This window comes from Oryctolagus cuniculus, chromosome 9 (assembly GCF_964237555.1).
Source record: "Oryctolagus cuniculus chromosome 9, mOryCun1.1, whole genome shotgun sequence".
NCBI classification, from domain to species: Eukaryota; Metazoa; Chordata; class Mammalia; order Lagomorpha; family Leporidae; genus Oryctolagus; species Oryctolagus cuniculus.
The window spans coordinates 40,841,858-40,868,739 of NC_091440.1; the positions used below are offsets into that span (position 1 = coordinate 40,841,858).

The following is a 26,882-nucleotide window of genomic DNA, read 5'->3' on the forward strand; positions in this document are numbered from 1 at the left end:
TAGGAGTAAGACCAAAGACCACCCTGCTATGTTCTGCCTGTTGCTGAAGTAAATTTACTACTTGTTCCCACTGGCCATCAGTCAAGCAGGTTCGAATAGAAGACTGATCAGCTCGGGCCATGCAAATCCACCTGGTACCAAAGCATGTCCATCTGTCAGCACTGCCCTGGGGACAGAAATCATTAAGATCTGCTTTATGTTGAGTTTTACCAGCTTGGCACTGGGCCTCAATACAGCCCTTGGGTTATTTGCTGTCCGCCCAATGTTGGAGGAGCGATAATGGAGGCAGCCCTTCAGCTGCCCAAGCGAGTACTAGATGGGTTACACCTGGGTCTCACAGTTACAGGACCTGTGCATTGTTGGGCATGCTCACCAGGCTTATATGGGGCTAGAAGTGATACATACTGGAATAAATCCACCACCCCAGGGTATAGATCTCCATGTGATACTGGGGCAAGTCCAGGTACTGTGACCACAAACCCGGGCCTAGAGACAAGGATGATTAGGATCTTCTCCATGTCAGTCTTGTTGTTCGTCCCAGGATGAAGAAAGGGAATCAAGGCAGCTCCTTAGAAATCCAGGCTGGTATTGGTCTAGGTCACACCTGGGTCTCACAGTCGTTAGACCTTGTGAATTCTTCACAATGTACCCCAGGCCCACTTGAGGGCAGTGGTAGCAGGCCGCAGGTGGAGTATGTGTCACCATTGAGGGCAGCGATATAACAGGTAACAGAATGAGTCTGTCTCGCCAGAGCATTGGTATCCACCTGTTGCTGGTGCAAATCTCAAAGTTCTGTCTGCAAGCTTTGGTCTAGAGTTAAAGGACTTTGGGGCAGAGGGAACACTGTGGCATAGCAGGTAAAGCCACAGCTTGCAGTGCCAGCATCCTATATGGTCACCGGTTCGAGTCCCAGCAGCTCCACTTCCCATCCAGCTCTCTGCCATGGCCTAGGAAAGCAATGGAGGATGGCCCATATCCTTGTGCCCCTGCATCTGCATGGGAGAACCAGATGAAACTCCTAGCTCCTAGTTTCGGATTGGCACAGTTCAGGCTGTTTCAGTCATCTAGGGAATGAACCAGCGGATGGAAGACCTCCCTTTCTCTGCCTCTTCCTCTCTGTAACTCTGCCTTTAAATAAATAAATAAATCCTTAAAAAAGATTTAAAGAAAGGTCTTTAGGCTTTATCAGGTGCTCTGCTTCAGGATGAGCAACTGGGCAAGCTGCCCTACTACTTCTATAGTGACTGGAGTCTTGCTCTGCCTTCTGCCAGAGGTTGGAGGAATGGTGGTAACCACCCAGCCATGGAGAATCCAAATATCAGCATCCCATATGAGCTGAAGGTATGGGCCCATGGGCAGGATATGGGGCCTTTTGTTGTGGCAGGACTGCCACAGGGAATTAAATCTGATAATTGAACTTAATTCCTTCTCTCTTCCCCATGCAAGATATATATCTGCCCATGCTAACTACTTGCAGCTGAGGAAAGAGTGTCATGGGCTACTCTTCTTCCTGTCTTCTTTAATGTGACTTTTCTTATTATTATCTGAAAACCAGATCCTGTGGTCTCTTAACTGGCTTCATAGCTCTCACAAAGTTGTGACACCTGTTCTCTTTTTTTTTTTCAAAAATTATTTTTTATTTATTACTTATTTATATGAAAAACAGTGTTAGAGAGAGAGAGAAAAAATCAGAGAGATAAGAGATGTTCCATCTGCTGGTTCACTCCCCAGATAGCCACAACAGTTGGGTCTGGACCAAGCCTGGAACCTGTAATGCCATCTAGGTCTTCCACATGTACGCAGGGTCCCAAGCACTTGGGGCATCTTCCATTGCTTTCCCAAGTGCATTAGCAGGGAAATGAATTAGAAGTGGAGCAGCCAGGACTCAGCTGGTACCCTTGTGGTATGTTGATATCTCAGATGGTGGCTTAACTCATTGTGCCACAATGCTGGCCCCATGCATACCTGTTCTAATTGGTATCTATGTGGGGAGATAGTCATTGGAGTATCTTATTCAGGTGCCACCTTGCTCCACATATTTTTTTTAAAATTTTGATTTATTATTATTATTTTGTTTGAAAGGCAATTACAGAGAGGGAGAGAGGGAAAGAGAAAGAGATGGGTTGTGCATCACTGCTTCACTTTCCAAATGGCCACAGTGATTGAAGCTGGGCCAGTCCAAAGCCAGGAGCTCCTTCCAGGTCCCTTGGATGGGTACAGGGACCCAAGTATTTGGGCCGTCTTCTGCTGCTTTTCCAGGTGCATTAGCAGGGAGCTGGATCAGAAGAGAAGCAGCCAGGACTTGAACTGGTGCCCATGAGATACTGGAATTTCAGGCAGCAGCTTAACTCATTATGCCACAATGCCAGCCCCTGATTTATTTATTTGTCCAAAAAAACCCAATGAATTTGAGTTGATCCAGCGGAGATGGTCAGCCAAACTGTCCCATGTTAGGTAACAAAATTTTCTTTTGTGTTTTTCTGGGACTTTTCTACATATTTCCTGTCTTCGGAGACTCTCACCACATTCCAGGTTCTGTGATATTAAATCCATATGATAAAAGAAATTTTAATACGTTAGTGGGTGTTAGTGGTAGGTTAATGTGTCAGTCTGTTTTTGGATAACAGTTTATTTGAAAGGGATTTTTCCAACATAGAAATAGAGGCTGGACTCAGATAATTATGGTATGGTTAAAATTAATGTAATTGGGGCTGGTGCTATGGCATAGTGGGTAAAGCCACTGACATCCCATTTGGGCATTTATTTGCATTTTAGCTACTCCACTTCTAATCCAACTCTCTGCTAATGCACCTGGGAAACCAGCTTAAGATGGCCCAAGTCCTTGGGCCTCTGCTCCCATGTGAGAAAGCTGAAAGAAGCTCCTGGCTCCTGGCTTCAGCGTGGATCAGCCCTGGCAGTTACGGCCATCTGGAGAATGAACAGCAGATGGAAGATCTTTCTCTCTCCCCTTCTTTCTGCCGCTGTCTTTCTGTAACTCTGCCTTTCAAATAAATAAATATATCTTTTAAAAAATAATGCAATCCTGTTACATAGATATTGCTTTTGAGAACACACTGGATAGCCTAGAAAAAGAAGTTGTTTATCTGACACTCTTCTGCAAGTGGGTGCTTCAGCTGTAGGGGTGAATCAGTAATTGTTAATTAAATATACTTTAATCAATAACATTTTGATATTCAAAAGTCTTTCTATATTGTGCATTTGTTTCACAGTGCAAGTTTATAAGACCCTTAACAGTAACTTCTACATTTTTCCCCAGCACTCTTTGTTTTCAAAGATTTATTACTTATTTATTAGTTTATGTATTTGAAAAGCAGAGCATTGGAGAGAAAGGAGAGAGAGAGACAGAGACAGAGACAGAGAGAGACAGAGAGAGATATCTTCCATTTACTAGTTTTCTCCCCAAATGGCTTCATAGCCAGGACAGGGCCAGGCCACAGCCAGGAGCCAGGAACTCCATCTAGTCTTCCCACCCAAGGACTTGGGCCATCATTTGCTGCCTTCCCAGGTGAATAACTGGGGATCTGGATCAGAAGTAGGGCAGCTAGAATTTGAGCCTTTGCTCTGATATTGGAGGCTGGCATCCTAAGCTGTGGCTCAACCAGTGATGCCACAATGCCAGCCCCAACAAATAGCATTCTTATATCCATGTATTTTTTCTAAGAGTCTATAGTTGCACTTTCTATATCAGCATATCTCAATTTATTTTTATATAAGACAATAAAACATATTTCAGAAAAATTTCCCTACCTTTGAACATCTTTATTCCCCTAGCTTGCATATTTTCTTGAAGTTATTCAAGTTTAAAGATTTAAGATAATCCAAAAATAAGTAAAAGTTCAAGATTTTTTTGAAGACTTGTAAATAAGATTCAATCTAGAATTTAGAATACTCAGCTTTAATTTAATATTTGGAAGCTACACTGCACTACTGATAAAGGATTTCCTTCCTTTCCACCCACCTTCCTTCTTTCTTTCCTTTTGTAGCAGATGCTTTAAAAAAAAAAAACTATGCTTGGAAAACGTTAAATATTCTGCAGAGATTATCAATTGCATTCTCATGTAGTAAGGGGAAGATCAGCAGAGAGTGCACTGCCAAAATCTTTTGAAGAAACTGTTATACCAGCTCCAACAAAAAGTCTACAATCATTGTCCTAGAATATAATGTAATAGATGTCCAGATACTGTTTTTTTTTTGCAGGCAGAGTGGACAGTGAGGGAGAGAGAGAGAGAAAGGTCTTCCTTTGCCGTTGTTCACCCTCCAATGGCTGCCGCAGCCGGCGCACTGCGACCTATCCAAAGGCAGGAGCCAGGTGCTTCTCGTCTCCCATGGGGTGCAGGGCCCAAGCACTTGGGCCATCCTCCACTGCACTCCCGGGCCACGGCAGAGAGCTGGCCTGGAAGAGGGGCAACCAGGACAGAATCCAGCGCCCCGACCAGGACTAGAACCCGGTGTGCCAGCGCCGCAAGGCGGAGGATTAGCCTATTGAGCCGTGGCGCCGGCCAGATGTCCAGATACTTTTAATCCTAAAAATATCACAGAAACATTGCACAATGTGTCTGGCTGGGAAGGGTAGCTGTGTGGCACTGTGTTGTGGTACAGAGTTAAAACCCTGCTTGCAATTCCAGCATCCTATAGGTGAATCCTGGCTGCTCCAATTCCAGAGTATCTATGAAGGCAGTGGAGGATGACCCATGTGATTGGCCCCCATGCCACATGGGCAGGAGACCTGGATGGAATTCCTGCCATTTGGCTTCACCCCGGCCCAGCCCTGGCTGTTGAGACCTGTAAGGTAGTGAACCAGCAAGTGGAAGATCTCTCTTTGTCTCTCCATTTCTCTCTGATAATTTGTCTTTCAAATAGATAAATGAATAAATCTTTAAAAAAAGAAATTAAACCTATCTGGATAAAGATCAGTATGACTTGAGAATTTTACAGTTAAAAATTAGCGATGTTACTCTTTATTTAATCAGTTTTATTGCTCTACCCTGACAGAAAAGGTACATTTATTTTCTAAAGAGCCATTGAATCATTGTCATATGGAAAGAGATTTCATGAGACGGTAAAACTTCCATTCAAGAACTGGTCAAACTTCCACAGTGCCAGAGCATTAACTCATTTTTGTTTCTTCCCTCAATACCTGCCCTCCAAAATGCATACTTGGCAGGTTAATCCACAGAACATAGTGAAAATACCCAAATGTTCTCTGGGGTAATCCAATCCTGCATACTGATCAATCAGAAAATACATTGTCTTACATACTGATCAATCCTGAAAAATAAGCTTCACTAACAGTGAAAAGCAGAATGAAACAATAGTCTACTTAAATTTAGACCTAAACACGATCCAATTGAAATATCCAAGTAATTTCATAAAAGTAAGAATTGTTACTTTTTTGTTGTTGTTTTAATTTTGGTTTTCTGGATAACTGCTTTGGATCTCTTTTTTGTTGGCATAGACCTTCGGAAGGTTGTATTAGCTCTATCAACTTATAAAGCAGTAATTTGAAATGCCATAGATCACAGTGTATATAAGCACATATTTATTTGGATTTTTAGAATAAAAATATAAATTAGTCATATATGCTTTCAAGGCTAATAGTTGATCATCAATGTGCAAAAATCTTAGACCATGTATAGAAATTGATTTCTATAGCCTTTATGCTAACATGCCATGAATTATAATCCTATAAATAATCATTTATTGCAAAAACTTTGGGAAAATATGTAGTGAGAGCTAAATGGAAGAAAACTCTGCTTTTTAAGTAATATATAAATGCATCCTAAGTGCATACCATTTGATTCATATACGACAGCTTTAAAATACAGCATACAGTCCCCAAGCTGTTGTTAGCCACACCTAGCAGAAAGCAGGGATAAATACGTGATGGAATATGGAAACTTTGATAAAGTATAATTGATATCAAAAGTCAGCAGTTAGAAAAATTATTGACTGCTTACTCTGCCAGGCTGCTTTAAGTCTCTCTTTGCTTACATGTAAAGAGGAAAACAAGAGCTAAGTCTAATATTAAATTTCTTTCTCTTTTATGTTTCCTGTTATATTTCTAACTCGTATTCTAATTAGAAACTCCCAAAGATCAAGAGCCACCAGCTTCCTTGAGCAGCTGGACTCCCAGCTGGGTGTGTTGTGCGAGTATTAACTTCAGTAATTCCCTTTCTTTTCATGCGTGTTTTCTCTAGCTTGGCTGCATTGCTTACAATGAGATTTCCTTTGCAGTCAGTACCATGCCCCTTGTTTTGGATATCTAATTTGACTTTTAAACTCACCATTTTATCTATTTTAAATATTACTAAAATTTTTCAGATCAACTTTCTTTTTGCAAAACTCTATTCTTGCCATTATTCTAATATAAATTCAAACCTTTGAAACAGCCATTAGTATTTTATCTAGTGTATTTGTTTAACAAAGAGTTGACAGTTATAAAAATATTAAAATTTAACCTGCCTATTGTTTTCCAAATTTGACATTCTTATCCTTTATAACAGAATGTAGAGGATGTGTTAAAAATAATGATAATTAAGTTCATTTTTAGATTTTAGCAATCTCCAAATTTAAAAATAATTATAAATGATTGAAGCATTAGAATATAATTTGAGTCAAAGGAATTGGAATTTTTATTCTAGGTAAAGGTAGTTAAGGTTTGATTTAACGTCTTTTTTATAGATATGTTTTATTTGTTTGCTTTTATTTGAAAGACAGACAGAGATATCTTTCAACTGCATTTCATTCCCCAAATTCCAACTCAGCCTGGTTTGGGCCACGTTGAGGTCAGAAGCCAGGAATTCCGTCTGGGTCTCTCACATAGGTGGCAGGGACTCAGCAATCTGAGCCTTTATCTGCTGCCTCCAAGGAAGCATTATCGAAAGCTGCTTCAGAAGTGCAGTAGTCAGGACTTGAAGACTCTCCAATGTAGGATGTAGGTGTCCCAAGTGGTGGCTTAACCTACTGTGCCGCAACACCTGCTCCAAGGTTTGATTTGATAAAAAATAAGTGAACCACCTGCGGTATTAACACAAAATTTAAACAAGTCTAAGTTTAAACAAAAGGACACCACTTTTTGTTTCTTGCCTCTCACTTCCTTAGATGGATTCCTCTTTTCCTTTGTATAGGCCGCTGTAATCTAAATATTCAGATAGAGTTTCATTACCACAAATGAAATTTGAAAAGATACTATATTAACACAGTGATGCCATGTGTTTGTAAAGCAATTTGTAACAAGTAACTCGGAACAATAATTGGTACATATAAATCTTTCACTATATTCAAAGAACTGAATTTTAGGCAAAAGAATCTGAATTTAAATATTTTTTCTTCCCCTAGATAATACATATCATTCAGTTTCATAACATAACATATTAAAAAATGTTAGTTACTGAAACATAGTTACATAAAACAAAAAATATGTTAGTCACCAAAAGAAAATTTCCCTGATTCATTTCCTAAGTCAAAATGAGAACCAGGAAGAATGAAGGAGGGGATGATCTAGGACAAGAACTGGTTTTATATCTCGAATGGAAGCGTTAAAGCCAAGGAGCAAGGATCATGAGGTTCAAAATGTAGTATTCTACATATCACAGTCACCGGCCACATTTATTGGCCACTTGATTGTTTAGCAGTTAGAATTTCCTTCTGCTGAAATTCTATTTAGGTATTAACCACACCAAAATTTATTGAATTATCACTTATTTATCATGTAATTTTCCATAAAATATATTTGTCTAAGAATTATCCAACAGTCAAAGCAACCAATTTTAATTTCAAGGTTTAAAATTTTTAGCAACTTTAAAAATAGCTAACTTTAATTGAATTACTTTACATCAATTCTATGGACAAATGAGAACTATTCCTGAATAAACACTCTAAGATATAAGCTACATTCTCCATATTCTACTAGGATTTTTGATACTGTTTTTATGACCTATTACATCAATATATCTATTTTTACTAAATTTAATAATTTTTTAAGATAAAAGGTTTTTGTATGCTAAAATGTAATGAAAAATGAAAATTTTAATGGAATTCTCATGTAGTTAAATCTGGAGTTCCTGATTATAAAGTTCCTGATATACAAGAGAAATTCTCTTTCATAATGAATAGGTATTTAGTAATTTAATAATAATGGTAAAAAAGAAGAAAGCAAGGGCACTGATTAAGGTAGAGTTAGGTAGTGGCGATAACATAAGAAAATCCAATATTCATTGCTTAAGAGCCAAGTGTATTTCTTCATATAGCAAGGCTTCCTTCCTGTATATGCCGTCATTCACAAACCCATGTTCCCTCCACTCTCTCATCTCCTAGGGTGTATTTCTAATTTCCATGAAAGCTGAGTCAAAGCACATCGGCATTCAGGTTGCTCTTAGGAAGAGAGGAAACAACAAGACCACACACAGCTGTGACATGGCTTTGTCCAGAAGCATTTTTAAAAGTGTTTATTTATTACGTTTATTTGAAGGGCAGAAAGAGAGAAATGGAAAGAGAGAGAGAGAAAGAGAGAGAGAGAGAAAGAGAGAGAGAGAGAGAGAGAGAAAGAAAGGATCTCCTATGTGGCTGTATATTCCTCAGATGTTGGCAACAACTGGTCTGAGCCAGGCTAAAGCCAAGAGCCTGGAAATCAATTCAGATCACCTATGTGGGTGGCAAGGACTCAAGTACTTGAGCCATCACCTGCTGCCTCTCATGGTATGCAGTAATAAGAAGCTAGAACAGGGAACATAGTGGGGCCTCAAACCTCTGCAGTCCAATAACAGGTGTGAACATCTCAAGTAGCCTCTTAGCCGCTAGGTCAATGTTCTCACCTATCCTCACCTCCCAGACAGAAGTGTTTTAATTATGGCATCTGGAATTGGCATCTATCATTTACACTCACATTGGATTGGCAAGAACATAATCACATGGCTGCACGTAACTGTAAGAGGGTGAGGGGAACTAGGAAATACGGTTCTTAGTGAGACAGATGCCAGCTACAACTGCGTCACTATAGAAGGTGAGAATTTATTTGGTTAGACTGTCAGCCATCCTTAGTCCTTACTATAGCCTTACTATAGCCATCCTATAGTAAGTATAGGAAGCAGAGAATGATGACCTCAGTGATGATGATGATGATAAAGTAGATGTATCTAGACCATGTGAACTTAAATCATGTGTATATATATACATTTTTATAATAGCATTTTTTAAAAATGGATCATACCAATGGAATCCAACATTATCTTTTTTCATAAACTGTAGTTATAGTGATCTACTTATAGTGAAGACACAATTTAAAATCATTACAAAGCAATATATTTATAAAATAATTATGATGATGATTATTGTCACCTGCATTAAAAATACAGATGTGTCGCTCCCCCTCTTCGTGGAGGAGCAACACAGGACCCTGCGCTGTTCTTTCATCTGCTCGGCCCTCCCCGGGTTTGCTGCTGGTTCTTCCCGGGTTGGCTACTATCCCTTCCACCTCCGTGGAAGGGCAGTTCCCCCTGGCCGCATTCCCCACTTCCGCAGGGGAGCGGCACACCGCCGGCCGGCTTTTCTCGGGGGCTGCACGGGTTCCCTTAGATGTTCCCCATAGATGTTCCCGGTGCATGCCGTCTCTCTCCTCCTTTATAGTCCTCCTCCGCCAATCCCAACTCGGCTGCCCACACGCCGAGTACGCTGCTCTCCAATCAGGAGCAAGTCCTACAGTTTATTGGTTGAACTGGAGGCAGCTGTGCGGAAGCTGTTTACTTCTCTCCCAGCGCCATATTGTGGGAGAGCAGATGCATAGAATAAGTCCTAATTCCAGTAACTTAGTCTAGTCCGGATTGCTCCCCACAAGATGTAAAACATCTGTCTTGTCCCTGTTTGATTTGATACCATTTTAATAATGACCATTTGAAATTTTGTCACTCTATTTATATGAAAAATAACTTCAGGTAGTATCTTATTATATTACAACAAATGCAACTTGCAAAGTAGTCTCAGGAATGAACAACTGAGCTTGCATGTACACATAGCCTTCCTGGCAAAGGAGAAGGATTTGTAAATTCTAGAAATCCACCTAGAATTGTGAATATCCTTGTGTTTTATTAAGGGAATACTGAATGTCAATTAATTTAAGGAGTTTATTTAAATGGAGATTAATTAAGAAAGCCTTTACTATACTTGGAGTTTTTGCATGGTGGCATAGGGCTCTACAAATAATTGAATAGAGCATTTTTCTATTGATTGTTAGTTAGATAGTTTATACAGTTCCAGGGTAGAAGTAAGAATATACTTATATTCCAACACCACTATGGCCTATATAACTTGTATGGAAGATCTATGTTACTCTATATGTCTCAGTTATCTGTGGTATAGGCTTAGTATCTCACAAGAGTGTAAATATTATCAGTCTATACCAAGGCCTTTCTTTCAGGATTTCTCAACATGTGTTTTTTGGAATAGCATTTTTAACAATGCCAGAGAGTTTGGTAGAAACAAAAATTCTTAGATATCCCTAGACCTATTGAAATTCTGCAAAAAAAAATGATAAAAAAGGAAAGAAAGGAAGAAGGTAGGGAGGGAGGAAAGGAGGGAGAAAAGTATTGTTGTATTCTTGGAATCATATCTATGAAATCTGTTCTCTATATTAATAAATTAAAATGTAAAAAAGAAAGAAGTTCTGGGTTGTGCTGTAGCAATCTATTGTAACAAATTTTCAAAGAGTTCTTAGTGGAGATATAAGGCAGTTCTGCCCAACACTAAGTACCTACATTTTGGTAACACAACAGAATTTTGTGGTTTGGTGAATATCTATGCAGAAGATTCTTTTGTTTTGTGTGTGGGTGTGTGTTCGTGTGTATGTGTGTGTGTGTGTGTGTGCACGCTTCCTCCTTTACCTTTTCCTTCACAAACTTACCAGTTCGTTGACAATGAAACAAAAGCCCAGTCCAATATGATCTGTTTACAGCAACACTGCTTCTATATTGATTATCAGTCTGGGTTCTAGCAACAAATTCTTTTCTATTATTTATTCCAGTGTAATTGACTTTAAGACATTTTTGTTTGAACTAGGAAACAAACAAAAAAAAGAAAGAAAAAATAGAAAATAAGCATTCCTAATCAATAATAAATGGCTAATCTGTTATTTATATTTTAATATCAACTTATTGTTTACTAATTATCCACTATGCATCTAGCCCATGTGATATTGTTAGGAGTAATGTTTTACAGTATTCTTTTTGTGTTACATGCTAGTGAGATTTTTTACAGATTTTATTTTATCTTATTCATTTTAAAGAATAACAGTGAAAAAGAGAGACAGAGACTATTAGGAAGAGTTCTCATTCTCTGGTTCACCCCACAACTGTCCTCAGTGGACAGAGGTGGGTCAGGAACTGAATCCAGGAGCCCAGCACTCAATCCAAGTCTCCCATGAGTGGCAGGAACCAATTAGTTCAGTTATTGTTTGTACTTCCCAACCTAATCATTAGTGGGAAACTGCAGTGAGGAGCAGACCTGGGACTCAAATCCAGGCACTCTGATGTAAGAGGCAGGAGTCTTAGACCAAATGCCTATCTTATTTTTTTTTAATCCTACACTCGAGATGAACACCAAAGTTAAATATCTTACATCATTTTTCTTAGCATAGTTTCAAAATTGTATAATGTAGATTCTTCTATAAAAATCACCTAGTATGATGCTATTGCTTTAGTTTTTTTTTTTTCTCTTTTTTATAAAGATTTATTAGTTCTGGGGGGGGGGAGGAGAGAGACAGACAGAGAGACAGAGAGAGACAGCGAAGGAGAGAGAGAATCTTTCATCCATTAGTTCACTCCCCAAATGGCTGCAATATCCAAGGCGGGTTAGGACCAAAGTCTGGAGTCAGGAACTTCTTCCAGGTCTTCTAAATGGCTGGCAGGGGCCCAGATATTTGGGCCATCATCCTCTGCTTTCCCAGGCCATTAGCAGGGATTTGGATAAGATGTGGAGCACCCAGGACACGAAATGGCACCCAGATGGGATGCTGGCATCACAGGCAACAGCCCTACTGATTATGTTACCATACTATTACTTATAACTGACACAATTTTTAAGGAGTTTCAAAGAGTAATAACATTTTCATTTTTGTCAAAACATTAGATTTTAGAATTATTTTTAAAAGTCTACCTTAATTTGTATATCACCTTAAACTTTTCTTAAATATTGATCACTAGTATTGTCACAGTAGCTCCTTACATATTATTTTTCCTTATTTCCAAAAGATTTCATTTAACCACATAGATTTATTATCACTTTATGCTGGTCTACGTTATAGATTTTTTCTCCATTAGTTTAAAAATGTTTGCCAGTGGCTCACAAAATTATTAAATCTGGAGATGTATTTTTAAAATGGGGCTATTTTCTAGGTGGATTTTCCTGGTTGCTGTTAAATCAACTAATCATGAGTCAGTTATTTCAAAAATTGAAACAAAAAAGTTTATAATTTATTATTTCATAAAGGTATGCCTATTTTGTGACAACTACACCTTTATTATTGGCATAATAGAAAAAATGTTCTCATGGTGAAAAATGAGAAGAAATTAAGCTGGCAGTTTAGAATGGGGTATGACACTTAAAGTGAGCTCTGTGATTCATGTAGAATAATCTATCCTTCTAACATATTCAGCAGCTAATTATAATGCTCCTCTAAATCAATCTGTTTCATAACCATATTTTTTAAAAGACTACTCTTCAAAAACTAAATATAGCCCCAGACGCTTCAATATTAGAGTGTTTCCAGGAAAATGGTGACTTTAAAGAAATGTTCTAGATGTCACATTTGGACTGTTTAACCAGAGAAATGATAGAATTCATTGAGTCAGGAATTTACTCTACAATAAATTACATTTATGATTCTGAGCAAACTCTCCACTAACATTTCCTACTTTTGAAGACCTCATTGCTTTTTCGTTGAGTGCAGGTTTTCTGGTGTTCTAAAAGTTACATAATGTAGTCTAATTTGGTGGTGATGCAACAAATATATCTTTCTCTTAAAATATCTCCTCACTTCAGTAATTTAGATCTGCATTTTATATTTCTAGAAAAAAATTCACATCAGTGGCCTTTTACTTGTCAAGGTAGAAAAAAATGGAATATCTAGAATTTAGTATTTCTAACAAATTGATGTGATGCCCCTAAACTCATGTTTTCTGGATATTGATGTTGTATAGTAATAAATATAGATAATAGTTCTGGCTTAATATATCCTCTCACACATCTTACAACCTTACTTAAGTCTTATCCTTTTCCTTATATCTGACTTCCATTTTGAAAATATATTAGTTGTCCTTTAACTGGCATGGGGAGAGGAGGAAGAGAACCCAAACAAAATCCATGCATTCAAGAATCTACCAAATTAATACAACTTAACCTTCTATTAACCATTATATAGACAGAGTACTGAACATGGACGTGAAATTCCACTCAAGTCCAACTTTATGTTTGGATGTGCAGGATTCAGCCTCATTCACTATTCTGTGCTAACCCATGCATTCAGTTGTTTCCATTTATATTGCATCAAAGCAGTTGAAATCCAATTGAAAAGTTTCTTTAGACAGCCATTGTGTAGGAACATGATGTCAATATTAATAAAGACTGAATTTCCCCTTGGCTCACTTCTTACAGATAAGCTTTTCAATAATACACTGCTTGCACCAAAGGTCTGATGGGACTGGGAATAGTAAAAAACACTAATAAAAGAATGTTGAATGTTTTTTATATTAAATTTCCCCACAGGCAAACTGAAAAGCCTACTTAGAGAACGCCAATCAACATGGCACTTATTAAATGTAACAAGAGTCCTGTTACAACAGATCTTTAAAGCCCTAAAAATGAATTCGGAAATAGAGACAAAAGAAAATTGCAAATTTATTTTTAAAGGCAAACTTTAGGTACATCACCTGATATGTACTAAATTGATCCTTCCTAATTTGATCTTCAAAATCTATCCTTTAATGGGGGCACAGAACTTTACAATTTTTCTTTTACTTAAAGGGAATAGACCCTTTTACCTAAATTAATTCTGGTTCCAGGTTAATGACCAAAATAAAACTGGGTGAACTGAAAAAAAAAAAAAAGACACTTATTTTAAAATCATTTAATATGAATCTCACAAGATGTATTGTAACTTTAAAGTAAATACTTGGGGTTCTTGAGTAGCATATCAATGCTAACAACTCGGGGTTTGCCCTCAATTCACGGACTCATCAGCCATCACTTTCATCTGGAGTTAAGCAATATCAAGGTGGTGACAAATATATTAAATCTGCCCATCTTTGAGAACTTGAACCCCAGGTTGAGATTGAGAGTTAGGTTCAGTAATAAAAATAAACTCAATGCCTAAACACTAGTTATTTCTCAAAGACGTAAGAGAAAACAAGAGATGGTCACTGGGACTTCAGGATAAAATATAATGGTTTATGAGCAACATTTTTTATAGATTCTGTAATTCTGTTAAATGTGATGTTTTTGTGTCTTTGGAAAGCAAAGAACTTCCCACAAAGGGACTGCCACAAAGTTGAATTAAGTTTCCCAATGTCCAGGGAAATAAGATTTTAAAAATCTTTTTTAAGTGGGTATTATATATAATAAGAAAATCCAGAATGATGTAAATGACATAGACTTCCTAGAGTTCTTCAATTCACCAAAAATATATATATTAACTATATAATATATGTTCAACACTATTTACTTATATATTTATACATACCTATATATTTAAAATGTCTGTTTTTAGAAAAATTACATCTTTCAAATGTAATTATTCATTTTACTGGCTGCCTACATCAAAATTAAAATTTTAGTTAAAATTTGCAGAAGACTAAAGATTCTTTGAGTATCAATTTAGAAATTAAGAGATAAACAACTTTCCTTCAGTGGTTGCCTGAATAATTTGCCAACATGACCATCACTGAATTTCATAATACAATATCAAGTTTTCCAAGATAAAAAAATTGGTCAGGATTAGAATATTTTTATCAATAGTACTGTTACATATTTCTTACTACACAAATATCATTGAAATCCTCAGTGTGGAAAGGAATTCAAACAGGAAGCCCCAATCTTTGTACTTGTGTACCGTGGAAAATTCTATATTTTTTCCTAAATGTCTTAATGAGTATGCAGCATACTGATTTTGAAATATAATAAGATTTTTTCAAATACCTCAGGATTACCTATATATACTTATAAGTGCTCTTTTATTTCATTTCATACATTTTTGTATCTTTATATTGATCACTAATAATAAGACTGTTGTAAATACAGTGTGTGTCTTTGGTCTATTTGGATTTAGTTTGGCTGAGGATTTGTTACAAATAAGGTATAATTCTGCTCATTGTAAGCTCTTGTAAGAAGTTTCCTATCTGAAACCTCCTTTTATCTTATCTGGTACCTGTCATCAAACTTTACATATTGTAGGTGCTTAAGTAAATTTTATTATTGGTTAGTAATAATAGGAATAATAATAATATTGCATTTTTTCATAAGGAGCAATGTTGATACATAGTCTATAAGTACTATGAATTGAAGTTACATAGTGTTTATACTTTAGTAAAATTTGCATGGTACTAAGAATCTAATGCCCCCATTTTGAACTTTCATTTTTTTGTTACAATTAAAATAGACAGGGTTCAATAAGACTTCATCTTTTTATAAAAATTAAAATTTGATCTAACCTCATATATAACACACTTATTCGCCTCTTTTAAAATGTGGTGAAATTTTTTCCATTCTCATTCCTTCTTATTCTTTGTTTTTTTTTTCCTTTTTTTTAATTTTCTTTTCTTTTATATTTATATCCCAGTGACAAGTGACATGGGAAAGGGAGATTTAAGAGTAACTGAAACTAGAGATCAGATGACTTCAACAATTAGAAAGGAAGTTTCGTTAGATTTTTCTCTATCCTTTTGATGTAAGTGAAACTCTATGAAAGCATATGCTTCCCGTGTGTGCAGAGGGATTTTACTTTAATCATATACACACGCGCTCAGAGCATCTGCCCATATCAGTTTGTTAAACAGTTCTGAAGTTTGATATCATTGGTGTGCCTATCCTAGCATTCCAGAAGATAATATAATGTATGCAATATTGCTTTGCAAACTACAAAGTTGAATGATGTTCCTACTGTAAACCAAAGTCCTAATTGTTTCCATGGTTAGACAATTTTAATTATTTAGATTCCAATATAATTTTGGCTATGAAGATGCCATGTGTAGCCTTTAAGCATATCTTTCTATAACTTAAAAATTCATACTGAACCTTTCTATTTTTCTAAATTTCTATGTCTTCCTAAATATGAATGATGGAACAACATATAAAGTAAATAGTAGCTTATGTTTCTTCCAGATATTTTCTCTTGCTTAGTTGTGTTATTTCTCAGTTGCCACTGATTCCGACCACTGATATTTTGAAATTTAAGTTTAGATCTGAACTTCTACAGGTACAATATTACTTTGTGCCCCTTGACTTAACACAATTTTCAGTCCAGATATATATATACACATATTTTATATGCTTCCTCCAGTAGCTTCTGGTGCAATTCATAATAATATTTATATTAGGTATTAAAACATAAACACAAATTTTAATGGTATTCACAATAAATTAAAGTTACATAAGAATAGTAGTGATGTTTAAAATTTGGTGTTCTTTTATTTGAACCCAGCGTAATACATGGTTGTAAAGATACAAATGCAAAAGGTCTATGTAAATATTTAAAATAAGAGATAAAGATATAAAGAACCTAAGAATTGCAATGGATTGCATGTGCTTCATGTAGTTTTTCTTAAATAAAAAAATGGCTTTTTTAAAAAAAGATTTATGTATTTATTTGAAAGGCAGAGATACATAGAGAGAAAGAGAGAGAGAGCGATCTTCCATCCTCTGGTTTACTACCCAAAGTGTCATACTGGCTGGAGTTGGGCCTATCTGAAGCCTAGAGCCTGGAGCTTCTTCTGGGTCTCCCTCATGGGTGCAGGGGCCCATCTTCTGCTGCCTTCTCAGGCACTTTAGCAGGAGCTGGCTCCAAAGTAGAGCAGCCAGGACTCTAACCAGTGCCCACATGGAATGTCAGCACAGTATCTTTCTATGCTGCAGCACCAGACCCCCAAAGATACTTAAAAATTAATATCAGCACATGCCAAATTAATCTCTATATAATCATCAAATTGCAATAAATTTGAAAGCAATCTCTCCTAAAGTGCTTTTAGGTTTCACCCACTCATGTCTCTAACCTTTCTTTTCCTGTTACTAAGTTTAACAAGAAGGAAAGATCCTGGAATAGGAAAGAAAGTTTTCTTTTTTTTTTTTAAATTAAACATCTGAATGTGAGTTCTTTGGTTTATAATGTAATAGCAGATATCCATCTGACTCTCTTTATCAGAAAATCAGGTGGCAAAAAACTAAGTGAAAGCCATGAAAAGGTAAATATGTTAAATTAAGAGAAGAAATTTATTTTCTCTTGCATAAAACTGGTATCAGTGAAAGCATGACAGATTTTGTCACAGGTTAATGCCCTAAGCTGCTCAAAAGTGCTTTGGGGAAGATTGAAAAAGAGTCTTGTTTTGTGACCTATTTCTATTTCAAGATGTTTTCAGCTCCTGATGTTCTCCAAAGCCTTCCACATTTTCAGTCACATTCCAGCAATCCAGGGAGAGATGTAATCATCAGCCACCCTGCCCTGGTCCAGACCCTGGTCCAAATCAGTGCCTATGAAGATGGGTCTAAAGCCTTTGCTTTTAGTAGTACTAAGGTCTCCACACCAGTAGTGGCTTAAGCCGTATCACCTAACATGCAACCTTTTTTGACTCTTGTTTCTGAACTGTGCCTGCGTGGACGTGTATCCAGCCATACATGTGATGATAACTTCCCCTCTTATTCTCTCTCAAAGAGTACCCATTTCTGCTGCTTGGAGAGGCACAATTTTGGAAACTATTCCCGGTGACCTCTCCTTGTTTGCTGCAAATAAATTATTTTGCATAACAATTCCTTATGATGCATTTCTTAGAAATGTCCAGGGAGCTGACCAGTGTTTTTTGGGTAGGCAATATAGTTAGGCTAGGAGATCATGTTCTGTGAATTTACCTTGCCCTGTGAGATTTAATTGTTCTGCTCTACATAAATCATTTTTTTAAAGATCATTTTATTTGAAAAGTAGACTTACAGAAAAAGAAAGAGAGACAGAGAGAAAGAGGTCTTCCATCTGCTGGTCTATGTCCCAGATGGCTGCAGCTTTCAGGGCTGGGCCATGCTGAAGCCAGGAGCCAAGAGTTTTTTTGGGTCTCCCACATGTTTGTAGAGGCTGAAGCATTTGGGCTGTCCTTGACTGCTTTCCCAGGTGCATTAGCAGGGAGCTGGATCGAAATGGAGCAGCCAGGACTCTAATGGGCACCCATATGGAATGGCAGTATTGCAGATGGTGGCTTAACTCTGTACACGATAATGCTGGCCTTGATACATAAATCTTATGTCATCCATGTATTGTAACATGGTCTAGAGACTAGGATAGACACTTGCTAGAAATGAAAATTTGGGATCTATTTTTAGTACTGATATCCACTATTCAAACTCCATATATATTATAGTAATATATTTAATATATATATTAAAGCTCCATATATATATATATTTTCTAACTGCAGCCTGCCCGTCACCAAATTAAAGATGTCTAAGAGAGAATAATATTTTCTATTTACTCCAGGGAGGAAAACACCTAGACATAGAACTAAGATCTTAAAATATCACCAGTGATAGAGCATTCACGTTGAAAGTTTCACGAAGTAAAGGGACAAAGGTGACATCCATTTCAGCTTTCTCTCCTTCCTTCAGTTTTGATTTATATGACTGAAAAGGTTAATCTTAGTAAAGCACAGGGAAAAGATAGTTATCTAAGTGACATTTCTAGACATTCTTCAGGTATGATATATTAAAGGGTGCATTTAGGAGTCCACGGAATGCTGGAAAATACCTCGCACGGTTTTAACATTACTGACTTCTTGTCAAAGGTGCAAAAGGATCAACTTGGAAAGGCATCACACAGTTAGAAATTAACTGTTAAGGGACTCCAAAATGTAATCATTTCAATTCAGTTCTTTTTAACAAAGTTAGTGAGCAGTAATTGTGTGACTGTGAACCATTTTCCAAACTATAAGAACATGTGGATAGAAGAAAGTCATTGAGGTGGAAACAGAAAAATAGTCAAAATGTTGTCTTTGGGGCTGGTATTTGCTGGAGTCCCATATGGGTGTTTGTTAGTGTTCCGGTTGCTCTACTTCCTATCCAGCTTCTTGCTAATGTTCCTGGGAAAAGCAGTGGAAAATGGCGCAAGTGCTTGGTCCCTTACCACCCACATGGGAGACCCTGATGAAACTCCAGGTTCCTGGCTCCTGGATTCCACCTGGCTCAGCCCCGGTCATTGTGGTCATTTGGGGAGTGAGGAAACAGATAGAAGATCTCTTTCTATCTCTCTCTCTCTCTCTCTCCTTCTCTCTCTGTAACTCTTTCAAATAATACAAATAACATTTAAAAAAATAAGATGTTGTCTTTGAGGAACCAGAATCTTGTGAGACATACATGTCTAAATATGTAATAGTGGGAGGTAGAATAAAGCAATTGCCATTTAGAGGTTCAAAGTGCTTTGGAAGTGATCAGTTTCAGTTCACAATTGATCATAATGAAAGGATTAAAAGTCAAAGGGATCACATAAAGAAGACTAGTGTCTGCTAATACTAACTGAATTAAAAAAGAGAGAACGATCCAACATGGGGAGCGGGATACACAGCAGATTCATAGAATGGCAGATGTCCTAAACAGCGCTAGGCCTCAGAATCAGCCCTTAAGGCATTCAGATCTGGCCGAAGAGCCCATGAGAGTATTTTAGGCATGGAAAGCCAAGACACTCTGCCAAAAAAACAAACAAAAAAAAACTAAATGAAAGATCTCTGCTAGTGAGATCCCAGTGGAAAGAACGGCCATCAAAGAAGGAGCTACCTTTCTCTGAAGGGAGGAGAGAACTTCCACTTTGACTATGACCTTGTCTAAATAAGATTGGAGTTGGTGAACTCAAAAGACTTCCGTAGCCTTGGAAACCCATGACAAGAACCTAGGATTATTACTGACACCATAAACAAGAGTGTCAATTGTTAAGTCAACAACAGGAGTCACTGTGCTCTTACTCCCCATGTAGGATCTCTGTCCTTAATGTGTTGTACTATGTGAATTAATGGTATAACTAGTACTCAAACAGTACTTTATACTCTGTGTGTCTGTGTGGGTGTTGAAATCTTTACTTAATATATACTAAATTGATCTTCTGTATATAAAGAGAATTGAAAATGAATCTTGATGTGAATGGCATGGGAGAGGGAGCGGGAGAAGGGAGGGTTGCTGGAGGGAGGGAAGTTACGGGGTGGGGGGAAGCCACTGTAATCCAAAAGCTGTACTTTGGAAATTTATATTTATTAAATTAAAGTTTAAAAAAAAGTGTTTTGAGAGCCCATAGGAAGAAATAATTACTTTTAACTTGTATGGTGGAGAAAGCTCTGTGGAAAAGAGCTTTTTAAAGAGGCCTTGAAAGACATGTAGTAATTTGGTGGGTAGAGAAAATCAGTAGGTTCCATGTTGAGGGACAACCATCAGCAGAGGCACTGGGTCAATTTCTGACCTCCAAGAATTGGGCTGACATCCTAAGAAAATATATAAGCCTTTTCCTAAAATATATTATATATTTATTTGAAAAACAGAGTTACAGAGAGGCAGAGAGAGAGTGAGGGAGTGAGAGAGCTTTCATTTGCTGATTCACTCCCCAAATGGCCGCAAAGGCCAGAGCTGAGCCAATCAGAAGCCAGGAGCCAGAAGCTTCTTTCCGGTATCCTGCATGGGTACAGGGGCCCATGGACTTGGATCATCTGCTGCTGCTTTCCCAGGCACATTAGTAGGGAGCTGAATTGGAAGTGGAGCAGCCTGGGCACAAACTGGGGCTGATAGGGATGGCAGAGGTGCAGATGGCTCAACCTGCTGCACCACAACCCTGTGCCCATATGAAATGCTGCTTTGAAGGCAGCTGCTTTACCCACTACACCACAGTGCTGGACCCCAGAAATTGTATAATTCAATTGAAAATCTCTACAATGGTAGAGTGGTAGTGTGAAGAATGAATTTTGGGTTTTTAAAAATTATTCAGATCCCCAAGGCTGGCATTGTGGCATAGTGGATAAAAGCACCAACTGAAATGCCAGCAACCAATATGAATGCCGATTGTGTCCCAACTGCTCTACTTCTCATCCAATTCCCTGCTAATGTGCCTGGGAAAGCAGTGGAGGATGCCCCAAGTGCTTGGGCTCCTGCCACCCATTTTGGAGACTCTGAAGAAGCTCCTGGCCCCTGGTTTTGGCCTGGCCCAGTCCAGGAAGTTGCAACCATCTAGGGAGTGAACCAGTGGATAGAAGGTCTCTCTCTGTGTGTGTATCTCTCCCTCTCTCTGTAACTCTGACTTTTAAATAAATAAATAAATCTTAAATATGTATGTATGTATGTTCTAATCCAATAATTTATCTAGGATTTTTGGTGCTCTAAAATTTTTTTGGACTACTTAACAGCATATATGTCTTAGGCTTATATAATATTTGCTAGCAATTTTTAACAAATTGTTGTATGTACCTAAAGAATGCAAATAACTTTACTTCTTATATAAATATTTTCCAGTTTACTTGAGTATGTTAAACATATGTAGCTGAAATAAGCCTTGTTTTCCTATGAAATCTTAGATAACTGTCAACTAATTGCCACAACTGAAGCATTTTGCTAAGGAAAAAATGAAATAGATGCAAATAATCTGCAGGCTGCCTATTTAAACAAAATATAAAATTAAACTTGAAGTCCAACTTGCAGCATCTTATAATATTTTGAACAAAAAAGTCCAAAACTTTTACCCTGAAATCATTTACAAAATGATTTCATTTAATCTTTAGAATCATTTAAAAGACAGGTTACACCAAATATGTATTTGGATCATTATTTTAAATATCACAATTACATTTGGGAAACAAGGATCGAATGCTTCATTTGTTTACTTTATTAATAGTTATTTTAAGTGGAAAACATTGCATTAAGGTATAGTTGGTATCTGAATAATATATTTGTCCAAGGGAATAAAGGACCTCATTATTTTCAAGTGTTTATTCTTATAGCTACTACTAAACCTACTTCTACCTACATTTTATTGGTCATTATTTTTAAAGAGGAATCATAAAGTAAATTCATTTGTTTTTATTTTCCTTGTTTTACCTACAAATTTTCAGTGTATATTCCTAATAATACAATAAGCAAGTTCAACTTAATTACCAAGAACCATGAAAACATACCTATTATCTTTTATGTCTGTACAACACAGTCTATCTCCAGGCCCAGGCTGGCATCTTGAATGCCTGGCCGTGTGACAGGATCCTGCGGCTAACACCCTGAGGTCAACCTACGGAAGCAGATTCCTGGGCCCGTTGGAATTGAAAGACAAGCAGACAAGCTGCCCGGGTCTCCACTGTGACACAGCGTGAGAGCTAGCATCCCAGGACGGAAACTGGAGTCCTCAGACACGAGCAAAATGGTGACAGCCACAGGAAAACAGAGCCCCTGGGCCCGACCTGAGCACTTTGGCTGGTGGTCTAGGAATCAGCCAAGATTGAGAAGGGATGTATAAAGGACGTATGTATAGGCACACCGTTTCTCTAGATTTTTGACACTGATCGCCATGAACCAACAAAAACACATAAATAAAATTAAGAGTTATCTCATTTTTTATGAGGTTGATGATTTTTCACTGCTCTAAGAGTGGAGGACAAAGAATAGACAGGATTTTGGTGCAACCCTAGGTTTGTCCTAGGCAAGAAAAGAAAAGAGCTTTAAAAAGGAAAATTACTCTTATTATAGAAACTGTGAGGCGATTTAGATTTCAGAATGTAATGTTGTATGAATTTTTAGATTCTGATTAATTTTGTTCCATGTTCACATGTCGTCTCTCTATCTCATCAAGCTTTATAATTTTGCTATTTTATCACCCTTCAATAAGTCAAACACAAACACTCCCGTTAATACTGATCCCAGATAAAGTATTTGACTTGGATTTAGGGATCAGCCCGTCTGGTACAGAAAAGATACTTGTGGGGGCCAGAGCTATGATGCAGTGGTTAAGCTGCCGTCTGTAGCACCGACATTTCATGTGGGCAACAATTCGGGTCCTGGCTGAACTGCTGATTCAGCTCCCTGCAAATGTGCCTGGGAACGCAGCAGAGGCTGGCCTGGGTGCTTAGGCCCCTGAATCCATGTGGGAGACCTGGAGGAGGCTCTAGTTTCTGGCTTCGGCCTGGCCCAAGCCCCATCCATTGTGACCATTTAGGAAGTGGGCCAACAGATAGAAATCCTCTCTTTCTCTCTCTCTCTCAATCTCTGTAATTCTGACTTATAAATACATAAATCCTAAAAAAAAAAAAAAGTTACTTGCTTGAGGGTGAGCATTTGGCACAGTGGTTAAGATGTCAGTAGGTACAACCAGATTTCACGTTGGAGAGCCTTGGTTCTAGTCTCAGCTCTGCTCGAGATTCTAGCTTCCTGCTAATGTATGCCTGAGGAATTGGTCGGTAATGGCTCAACTTGAGTCCCCGCCACCTCTCTAGGACACCTGGACTGAGTTTCCATCTTCTGGCTTCAGTGTGGCCTAGCCCTAACCATTGTGAGACTTTGCGCAATGAACCAGCTGATGGGACATGGATCTCTCCCTCTCTCTGCCTTTCAAGTAAATTTTTTTTTTTCAATTAGGTCTTATTTATTTATCTTACATTTATCATGCCATGAATTCATAAGGAATGAGTTCCAGCAACTCAGGCTCCTTTCCATTGGTTCTGACAAAGTGGGCTTCTCTGGGTGGAGCAGGCTGACGCTTTAGTTGAACCCAGGTACCCTTCTCTTTGGCTTCCTTCTTCTGATCATTTTCCTTCACACGTTTCAAGAAGCTATCTCGGCTCTTAGAGTGCTTAATGTGTTCAATACGCACATTTATTCTCTTGGCAAGAATCTTGCCTTTCACTTGTTTGTTTACAACAATGCCAACAGCATGCTGGGTAACATTGTAGACTCTTCCAGTTTTTCCATGGTAACATTTATGGGGCATTCCTTTTTGAACAGTACCCATTCCCTTGATGTCCACAATGTCACCTTTCTTGTAAATGCGCATGTATGTGGCCAAAGGAACAACTCCATGTTTTCTGAAAGGCCTGGAGAACATGTACCGGGTACCTCGCCTCTTTCCCTTTGTGTTTGTCATCTTGGCGAATTACTGGAAGATGGCGGCTCCGGCCGAAAGGAAGAGTAAATTTTTTAAAAAGTAAAAGAAGTTACTTGTTTGTTTTTGTCAATTAACAGTAACAATTTGCACAAGTTAAATGAATATCTTCATTATAAAGTAGAACTATTGTGTGAGAGATCATTTAGACATCTATCATAGAGACTTAGATACTGATCTTCAATGAGACTTGCTCTAAATTCAAAGTATAAAGTCAGATTATGGAACCATGTTAGCAATATATCAAAGGAAGTTCAGTATATTTGAGTATTTTGTTAGTATTTTATGGAGAAATATAAAAGAATTTAGGGGTTTACTCTTCTCCATGTGTATACTTATCAGAAAGTTAGATTATTGGTACAGTATAAAATTATGTTTGTTTCAGACAACAAAAGTATAAGATATATTTGTAGATATCTTTGAGTTTAATTTGTTTTAATATATATCTTTATATTGAATATAGAGAATTATTCAGATGGAAAGTGTGGAAATAGGTTTATAATGTCCTTGGTTTAGAGTAAATATTATAAGCATTATCTCAATGATATTATTTTTCATTGAGAATTTGGATTTCTTTGGTTGGCTTCCTAAGAAAACAGTTACCAAACTGTAACCCAAGAAATATACATATTCAATTAATAAAGTCCTCCTTAGTCAAAGTTGTATGGAAAATTCTGGATGGTATTACCCTCCCCAGAATAGTGCCTTATCACAGAAAGGACATAAAGAAATAACTCTGTAGTGCAATCATATTAGATTTAACCTGTGCTTTCTCACAATTGAGCATAGAACAACTTCTTTGAATATACTTCTTGTAATTCAGATTAACAATTTGGAAAGTACTACTTAATAGCATGCAATTTATACATTAGCTTACTTTTTAAAATACAGTTTAAAAAATAAAGGTTAGATCTGTGATAAAATTTTTTTCAGACAAATTTATTTGGTTTACTTTTTTATATCTACCCCTAAGGTTTTTGAAAGTGTAATCAATCAGTTTGTTTTTTGCAATCTATTTTTCTGTCTACTTTTTCTCTTACAGCAAGAGTATCAGCCTTGCAGGGTGAAGTATATTATTAAATTATGTGGACAAAAGAAAAATGCTTTGTTGTAACATTTCTTCTAGACATCACAATCTCTCAGTAAAACTGTATTTTCCTTTTCCTATACGTGTTCACAACATTTTGAGTATTATACCATGAGAGAGTGATTCTATCTTTATTTTTCGCAACTCATGTGGGTTTTCACAACACAAATGGTAGGGGCCATAAGACCTATCATAGATAGAAGCTTGTGAAATTGCTAATAATCAATTTCTTTTGATTTAAAAAGTGGCAATTTAATATTATTCAATATGAACACTAGAATTCACAATTATTCAAAGACATTTCAAGTGTTTTACCCAGCATCTTCTTGTCTATTTTGCTATACTGAGTATATATTGTAAAAAGGAAGATGACACTAGAATACCCATATTAATTTTGACTAAAAAGTTATCTCTGCATATACTTCAGAAGTGATATTCCAAAAGGATGTCATTCTGATTTCCTGTAACTCACTGGCACAACCTAGTAACAACTGTAAGATTTCTAGCCTACACTGTTCTATGGTTGGTCTACAATGGACAACATTTAGCAGAGTTTTGAAAGCATATAAAATTTCCTTCTGCATATCAATAGGAAAGAAATCTAATATGTCTGAAGGAAATATTACTATATTTATATTATTATTTTAGTTTATTATTATTCATCTAATAATTATCCTGAAAAACATTAAAGCTACTAAAATTATTCATAAATAAAAATTGTTTGTATTTATAATTTTGAATGATTATTTCAGTGAACTTTTGTTTTATTTTGCTTCCTAGAATGGCAGCAAGATTTGAATCTCTCTGTAAGTAGGTTGCCAAAATGTCACAAAACTAAATCATTTTTCTCTATTCATTCACAGAACTATGATTTATCATTATGTCTTGTCTCCTACTAAGGCCAATAAAAGAAATAGCCATGCAATGAATACCATGGTAGTTTGTATAAAAACTTACACTGAATACTCAACAATATTTTAGTGAATGGCCCTTATTTTAAAAGCTAAGACACTTGGCAAATTTATTTTCAGGAAATTTTATTTTCAGAAAATTTGTTTCTTTGCAGATCAAGAAAAAGCTTGTTTCTTCTGGAAAATGGACACATTTGCTTTAAAGTAAAAAATGGTCTACATTCCATGTTTTCCTTTTTGTTTGAACTACTTGGAATCCCAAGTTAAATTCATTTAATTGAAATGCTTTCAGTGAGATTTTTTGTCTTCTTGTTTTATTGCTTCATTTTATCCACTCTCAGATTCCTTGGTTTGTTTGTTTTGTTTTTTACAAAAAGTCTTTAGTTCCATTTATATTTTCTAAGCATATTAAATACAAAAAATATACCTTATGAAGTTAGCATGCAGAATCATCCTTCTATTTGTACAGAGTCGTAAAAATAATAATGCCTTGCCTGAGAGGCAAGTTCAAAATGAA

The 26,882-nt window shown here is 37.0% G+C and overlaps 1 protein-coding gene across 1 annotated transcript; it reads right to left on the minus strand.

Moving 5' to 3' along the window:
* Positions 1-23,865: 23,865 nt before the first annotated feature.
* LOC138843778 (large ribosomal subunit protein eL21-like) lies at positions 23,866-24,388 on the minus strand. The gene has a single exon (XM_070048731.1). It carries the CDS (start codon positions 24,347-24,349, stop codon positions 23,870-23,872), a length of 480 nt encoding a protein of 159 aa, XP_069904832.1. The 5' UTR covers positions 24,350-24,388; the 3' UTR covers positions 23,866-23,869.
* Between the last annotated feature and the right edge of the window lie 2,494 nt (positions 24,389-26,882).

Bases quoted from the DNA above. Each gene is read 5' to 3' on its own strand.
- LOC138843778 (XM_070048731.1), bottom strand. From the start codon at position 24,349: ATGACAAACACAAAGGGAAAGAGGCGAGGTACCCGGTACATGTTCTCC.